An 8138-nucleotide genomic window follows, 5' to 3' on the forward strand; every position below is an offset into this window, starting at 1 on the left:
TATACCACAAGTGTGTGGGAAGCAGAGAGCTGTCCTTTCTGTTTGAGGGCTGCATCTGAAGTCGCCCTGAAGGAGCTGACTTTGCAGGGATATGAGAGTTTCTTCTCTTGATGTCACATCAGCAGCGCAGATAATGGATGTGCATCAGATGACTTTTTAGCAGACACAGAGTCAGCTGCTTGGCTCACACAAGCACCTGCTGGGGTCCATGGGGTGAAGCGCCGGCTGGAGGCATGGCCTGCTATCTTTCTTAGTGTTGTGCACATGTTCAAGCCTGCACACAAGGCAGAAACCAACAAAGAGAAGTGGGGGGCACACTGTGAGGGTAGTGGCATTTTTTTAACGGTGGGAAGCAGAGGACACTTGCCTCAACAAGCAACAGCTTCTGGAGCAATTGCCTCGCTTGCTGCTTGCCTGCCCTTCCATTTCCAAGCCCAGAGATGGGACGCCTCTGGCCCTCCAGATGTTGCTGAACTCCTATCAGCCTCAGGCAAAACGACTAGTCATCAAGGGGGAGATATTTGAGGCACCACAGGCTCCCCACCTGTGCTCTAGGCCACTTGCCTGCCAGCTGACTTACATGGGGCCTAATCCTCCACTGTGAAGGATGGGTGAGTTCAAGATCAGCCTGACAACAGCAGGAGGAAGCAGGGATGCTAGCTGGGTACAGAGAGTAAGGACTGGGGGACGACTCAGAGGAGATGCTCATGCTCCTGGCTTTGGCTCAGCTCACCTGGCTGACTCACTTGGGAGCCTGAAGACAAGAGGTAAGGAGGGAGTGTATGCAGTGAGGGGAAAGAGAGAGGCTGCAGGTACTCTGAAGCCCAAGGACTCACAACTGTTTGAGGCTAGATCAGAACCAAGTTATGGTCCCTGATGTTTTGTGGAGATGTAGGAATCAAAGCAGGTTGTCCAAAGAGCAAGGAGAGGTTCAGCCTAGATAACAGGACTTCTGACCCTTCTTCCCATGGAAGTTTCCAGTGGCTTCAAAACGTTGCCTCCTAGATACTAGGAACTGAGACTGCAGTTCAGCTTATTATTATCAGTGTCTCTGGTGGGGAGGTCCTTTTTGGGTAATTGGCTGGTTATGCCAAATTTCTCCTAAGACTTGGCTTGTATTGCACGGGCTCAATCTTTTGTCATTGTGGCAGGACTGGGGCTTGGATATCATCACCAAGATTGGGCTGGTTGTGTCTCTGATCTGCCTGTTCCTGTCCATCCTCACCTTCCTGTTCTGCCGTGCCATCCGAGGTATCCGCACCACCATCCACCTCCACCTTTGCCTGGCCCTCTTCGTTGGCTACGTCATATTCCTCATGGGTGCCGGGAACACTGGCAACCAGGTAACTGGCCAGGATGGCCTGCTAGCATGCACACAGGGAGCTATTTGACCAGAGCTGTTCCAAGGGAAACAAGTGGGGGTGGGGGTGAATGGGTAGCCCAGGCCCTTCTGATAGCTCCTGGCTTCTTACTCAGGCTAGTGAAAATCCCATGACTACAGCCCTTGCTGACAGCACTACAAAGACCCTGTGCTTGGGAGCAGGAAGCTAAGGAGACTAAGGAACTGATGGCCACAGCAGGCTGTAGGATGTGGCAATGATGCGGTGGGAACAGGAAGCACCTTGCAATTCCTGTTTTGTCATATTTCCATTTTTGCATCTCCCTCTGTGTGTGGGGGCCTTCCAATGTGGGACAGGTTTATAGGATATGGACACCATGCTGAAGGAGAAGCAAAGAATGCTTTTGCAGAAGGTGAAGAGGTGGAGGGACAAAAGTGCAAGGCACTTGGCTCAACCTGTTCCCCTTGCATCGTCATCATGTCCAAAGCTGATGATAGAAACGAGCTGCATTGTGAAACCTCTATCAAAACGGCAGGGGCATTTGCCAGAAAGGCAGTTTGTGTCACAATGTCAAACTGCAGCTGCCATATCACTTAGAGGCAAGGGAAGGGTTGCTTGATACCGTGGCGTGGTAGCAGATCTCCAGTATGGACCATTTCAGTTTGCAAAGTACCAATTCAAGTTCTTCCCCAAACAAGTAGGCAGCTGGATTTTCCTCCCTTCGGATTTGGGGACCGTATGCATTTCCCCCCCAACAAGTAGCCCCTTTCACAACCTCCCCCTGGCTCTGTCTCCCCTCCCAGACAACTTGTGCTGTAGTGGCTGGGCTGCTGCATTTCTTCTTCCTCTCGGTCTTCTGCTGGATGCTGCTGGAAGGCATGGAGCTCTACCTGATGGTCGTCAAGGTCTTCAATACTCACAGCCTCCGGCACTGGCACATCTTCCTTGTAGGATATGGAATCCCAGCCATCGTGGTGGGCATCTCAGCTGCTGTCAATAGCGAGGGCTATGGCAACCTAAGAAAGTAAGTCGTGGGTTTTGGTGTGCACCCATGTGAACTAGAGAGTAATTGTCCAGTAGAACTCAGGATACCAGATCCAGAACAGAAATGGGGACAGCTAGGTAGCATGTTAGTAGTGTGTAATAAAAATGTTTTATTTTACACTGAGGTAAGAGCATGGACAAGCAAAGCACAGCTGTTGTTCTGGGGCACCAAGCAGTGAATGACACAGCCTCTGTATGTGCATCTGAAATAGCAGGTTCTCAGCTTAGGAATACTCGTTGATCCAGCTTGAGCCACAGGTGGCATGGAAGGCCTTTCTAGCAGCGTATACTACTTTGCCAACAGCAACCCCTGCAGGGCAGGGAGTGTTTTTGCACTAGGTATTCCAGAGTCTGGTACAATTTCATTTAAAGTATTCTAATGGGGCTGCCCTTGAAAACGGTTGGGAAAAGGTAAGTAGCTCAAAATGTAGCAGCCAAAATTTTGATTAGGTACAAGGTATGAGATCACAGCTGGCCAGATTTGAGAGGTACATTGCTTATTGGTTTACTTCCAAGCTCACCTCAAGATGCTGGTTTTGACATTTAAAGCCCTTCATAGTTTGGGACCTGTAAACCTTAAGGACAACCTTCTCCCACATCAAACTGACTGTGTTAAAAATTCCATGAAGGACGTTCTCAGTGTACACTAGCAATAGGTGGCAACAAAGCAGAGGAGCTTCTCATCTGTAGCACTCCAGAAATATGGGGCAGCAACCATATTTTGATAATTTCATGCATTTTAATTGCTTGTATTTTAAAAAGTACCAGGAAGTTATATTTCCTACAGCTGTATTTTAAAATACATTGTAAATTGCCATGGGATAAATAATTGTGATGGGTAGTATACAAATAGCTGAAATAAATAAAGGTTTAGGAGTGAGATCACATGTGAAGGACAGTGCTTTTCTAAGAGGACGGGGGAAACAGATTCATAATACGCAGAAGGTAAGGCAGTTCGATCCCAAACGATTCACCCTCTGCCTTTCCCCCACAGCTGCTGGCTTAAAATGGATAAAGGGTTCCTTTGGAGCTTCCTGGCCCCCGTTGCCCTCATCATCATGGTAAGCTTAATGTATCCCAGGAATAGCCATTTATTCTTCTTTCCTTGATGACAATCTTTACCCTTTCCTTGCATGTATTAGCACACTTCTATCCAACCCAACCCTTTACAAAGGCATCAGTGAGTGGTGGGTGGTTTTTTAATTCTACTTTGGATACAATTCTCCACCTACTGCTTTGAATCCATTTCTCGTCAGTTTCTCAGCTGTCTGCAGTTCACTCTTTCCCCACACTGGCAACCAGAACTGCCTTGATTCTCAGCTCCATCCACTTTCCAAAGGCATGGCTTCCAGAGATTGGGGGTGGGGAGAGAAAGGTGATTTTATGTATATCAGGGAACATTTTTTTCCGGCCAAGCTGTGTTTCGTGACAAATAGTACTCACCAAAGTAACTAAACCCCATTGCAATCATCCAGGCAACCCAACCATTTGATCCATGAGTTTTGGCTTACAGATATATGTAGGGGTAAATTGTGTACATTGTGTGTGAGAAAACTGGCAGGGGGGAAAACTCGTGTGTGTGCAGCAGATGCAGCCCAAAGACCAGCTCTTATCTCTGCGTCTTGCTAACTTCCATCTCCCGTCTTTTCTGCACAGCTGAATGCCGTTGTCTTTGTGGTTACTGTCTGGAAGCTCTCTCAGAAGTTTGCTGACATCAATCCCGATATGAGTAAACTGAAAAAGCAGAGGTAAGCAGCCACAGAGTCCCCCTGGAGTCTAAGACGTCAGGCAATAACTAGCAAAAGACAATAACAGCCCTTCCATGTAGCAGTAGGATTACGCTAAACAGTTTACTGGGCTGATTGGTGGAAAGGGATGTGATATATTTTTCAAAACTACACTAATTCTACCTTGGCTGTGAACAAGTGAAACACACGCTGTTATTCTAGGACTGTCTCAAGTTGCAGGCCCTCTCTAGCTCCTCTGCCGAGGCTAATCCTTACTGTGTCCTCTACAAGTCAGCACTTAAATTGTGTTCCTTTTCTTCTCATCCCTGCAGGGTACTCACAATCACAGCCATTGCCCAGCTCTGTATTCTGGGTACCACCTGGGTCTTTGGCCTGTTTCAATTCAGCAATCAAACCCTCGTCATGTCTTATATCTTCACTATCCTCAACAGCCTGCAAGGACTTTTTATCTTCCTCCTGCATTGTCTGCTCAAGAAACAGGTACCTGCAATGGGTGGGAAGCCATCTCCAGTACTGCAGTGCCATACACAGTTACCTGAGAGTAAGCCCCGTTAAACACAGTAGGACTTACTTATGGAAAAATGCACATAGGATTGGCACTGCAAGTTTGACAAAGGGTGGTTTGGGCAGGTTGGGGCTGGGACATGAAACCCAAAAGGCAAATAGCTTATGTTTGTCTGGCTGTAGAAGGGGTACCGTACAAACATTGGAACACCATGAAGACAATTAACAACATGAGCCTGTCAGCTGCAATTTTACTTTTGTGTCTAGGTGCGTGATGATTACTACCGCTGGTTCTGCAAGGACAAACATGGCAAGCCCCACAGCAGTGACAAGTATTCCAACTTCAGCTCCACAGTAGGTTCCAACACATTACAGGTAAGCAAACACAGCAGGTGCTGTGGTATAACCCCCCTCTCCACAGATCATCACTCTTCCCATCGAGCTTGCAGTTGCCCTGCAACAACAACATGGCTCTCAACCTGGCACTTGCAATTCTTCTAAAAACTACCCCACATTTTCCCCACTGTTCTTCATTAATACAGCAGCTTTCCTGAAACAGCAATAGTTTTCTTTCGGACTTTACAGCTAAGATCCACTAGGGGGAGACAACCAATTCCCTTAGAATCAGAGAAGTGAAGAGTTGGAAGGAACCCTGGGGGTCATCTATTCCAACTCTCTGCAATGCAGAAATAATAAATGACTGCTTAAAAACCTCCCAGGAAGGAGAGTCCACCACCTTTCATGGGAGTCTGTTCCACTGCAAGGAAGGATTTATGAGCAAACAAGCAGAAACAGTTGGTTGCATGTTATAAAGCAGTGCTTTCCAAACCGTATGTCGCAACACACTAATGTGTTGGCTGCAGTTTGTAGGTGTGTCATGCAAATGCTCCCCATGCTTCTCCTGGGGCTGCAAAGGAGTTACTTTAACTTTGTTTGCTAGTAAAACTGAATTGCTGTGTAAAAATGATGCATGTGTAAAAAGTGTGTCACCAACATGAAAAGTTTGGCAAGTTCTGTTATAAACGATTAATGAAACAGAAGATGGGAATATACATGGGCTATGCATACGATGCTGACAGTGATAAAGTGCTATTAAGACTCCTACCATTGCATCCTTTCTCTCTTACAGGCGCCCAGTACTTTGAAAGAATCTGGAATTTAGCAACCAAACTTTGCAGAAGCAAGTTTCAAGAGTGCTGTTTGGAACATGAGAAGCATATCTTGTTCCAGTAATCTATCTTCTGGAAGAGTCACCCACTAAGATGCAGCAAGGACAATTGAACTGCCAGAAGGCTATATAGGGACCCACTGAGCAAACTCAATAACTGGACCAATGTTATTAAGCTGATGTTGGCACAGCCTCTTCCGATTGGGCTCCTCCTTCCTCTACACCAAGACTCACCTCTCTCAAGAAGAAATGGAGCAAGTTAAAACGGTACTTTGCACACGTGACACTTTTAAAGAGGTCCTTGCAACAGACATTGGCTAACTCTAGTTCTAGAAAGTACACAGGCTGTGTACCTTGCTGTTCAATCATCATTCACCAGCTGTAGGTGTTCATCAAAAATCTGATGAACTTTGCACATTTAGTCCAAAAAACTCATTGAAACAATATGGTGGGGTAAATAATCCTTTCCATCCTCTCTCCTTGTTCTCTATGGAATGATCTAGAGACAGCCCTGATCACTGTGGTATTTTCCAGTTATCTTGTTGCTGGCCAGTTTGATAGCAGTCCTTCCTATCAGTAGCTTGTCTTTTTCCACATACTCTAAGCAGCAGCCTAAAATAATGACTGCAACACAAACTGGTCCAACAACCATAGATGAAAGAAGAGCCTCACCTAGGAGGGACAAGGCTGTTACTCGCTTCTCTTGCCATCACTTAACCTATGAAGACTTAAGAAGAGCCTGCTGGAACAGGCCAGTGGCCCATCTAGCCCAACCAGATGCCGGTAATAAGCACTGTGAGCACAACAGTATTCAGAGGCAAGTTAGACCCATTTGTGCAAGGAATAGCAAAAACTGAAGCCTAGTATCACTGAGATGATACAGGTCAGCACATACTGCTTCAGGCTGCAGGTGACAGCCCACATGACTGAAGATATATAGAGCACCAACATAACATGAAAGAGGAGGATGTGGGGGCAATGCCTAAAATCTGCCTCCTCCCAAAGGCATCTAGTTTTCTACATCCAATAATTTATTTATTTATAATAGGAGAAATGTTCAAGCAGTCTCCAGCTATAGCTTAGACACATTTTCTACAGGATTCAGATGCACAGAGTCAATTTAGGCAAGGAACAATAGTCAAAGTTGTGTTTGGGTTGCCCATAATCTACTGTTCCCATAATTCAGATTCAATAGAAGAAAGTATCCACATCTCATGGTTACTTCACACTCAAAAGTATCTGGTTTTGGTAGGAGAACAAAAATGCAATAATGCTTCATCAGTTGATGATTTACACACATGAGCTCATTGCTTTCCTCGTCACCACTTTCAGGGAAGCACATGTGCCCTTAAACTCAACACCTCACTTTTGTGTTTGGTACACTGGAATCCATACTAGAGTTGGAAAACGTCAAATGACTCTTCAGGTTGCCATCATCAACAACAGAAAACTGAAGCATGCACAAGTAGCATTCAGACAGGAACCCCACTGCTATAAAGGTCCTCATACGCTATTTCCTTCTAGCTCCATATTCCTCAGCTTAACAAGGAGATGCACATTTCTATGCTTTGTCCCCCCCCCCGCACTGCTATCCCCCAGGATTTCTGCGCAACGGCAGCAAAAAACAAGGGCACAGCAAGCAGTGTAATCTCAATCAGAAAACCCACCAGTCAAGTAGCAGAGAGGCTCTTGTACAAAGGCTAAATGATAGCAGCACATATAAAGCAGCAGGAAGGAGAGAAAGCAGACAGTTTTCTGGAAGCCGTTAGTGAAGTTAATGGAGACCCATATTGGCAGTTCACATCAAACACTGGAGCTTTCAGAGCTTCCTGTTTAGACTAATTTATTTAGGACTGTTTCCAGTTTTGCCAGATTCCTACTGTTCTTGCCAAAGAGATTGGCTATGTATACTGCAATTCCAGATGCTCTTTATTCCTAACGTGTGTGGATAGCCAACGCACATTAGCGTTAACAAATCTTTATTTTATTTAGTTTTAAATCCTAGTTGAGAAAGAAAAGGTGTTGCACAGCAAGCTTTGCATGCACCTGAACACCGGGTTTTGCAGTATTCAAATCAGTGCAATGGATTCAAAATGTAGCGATGTTTCTAATGCTGTGTAACTGTTTCAGAACCTACTCTACTATGAAATATATTCACTCTAAGGATGTCCTTAGGTAAACTTACATGTGGTTTATCCAAGCATCTTTGCACAAATAAGCTTATGCTCCTCTAACTACCCACCCCATTATTTGAAGCAATTGTCTCTCAACCACTATTTTCCCCTAACGTGTACATTTAATTAAAATATATTTTGGAATTCTGAGTTATACCAT

At 45.5% G+C, this 8138-nt stretch overlaps 1 protein-coding gene across 2 annotated transcripts in view; it reads left to right on the plus strand.

Annotated features, from left to right (window-relative positions):
• ADGRE5 (adhesion G protein-coupled receptor E5) overlaps nucleotides 1-8122 on the plus strand; it is a 46123-nt gene extending 38001 nt beyond the window's left edge. For both annotated transcript variants that reach the window (XM_081185331.1, XM_081185332.1), the window contains 7 exons: nucleotides 1152-1343; nucleotides 2144-2364; nucleotides 3379-3445; nucleotides 4041-4132; nucleotides 4444-4612; nucleotides 4904-5011; nucleotides 5766-8122. In XM_081185331.1, the coding sequence (XP_081041457.1) occupies nucleotides 1152-1343; nucleotides 2144-2364; nucleotides 3379-3445; nucleotides 4041-4132; nucleotides 4444-4612; nucleotides 4904-5011; nucleotides 5766-5798 (882 nt within the window). In that variant the 3' untranslated portion in view covers nucleotides 5799-8122. The remainder of the gene's footprint in view (nucleotides 1-1151; nucleotides 1344-2143; nucleotides 2365-3378; nucleotides 3446-4040; nucleotides 4133-4443; nucleotides 4613-4903; nucleotides 5012-5765) is intronic.
• Nucleotides 8123-8138: the final 16 nt, after the last annotated feature.

Source organism: Podarcis bocagei (genome assembly GCF_964188305.1).
Source record: "Podarcis bocagei genome assembly, chromosome: 2".
NCBI classification, from domain to species: Eukaryota; Metazoa; Chordata; class Lepidosauria; order Squamata; family Lacertidae; genus Podarcis; species Podarcis bocagei.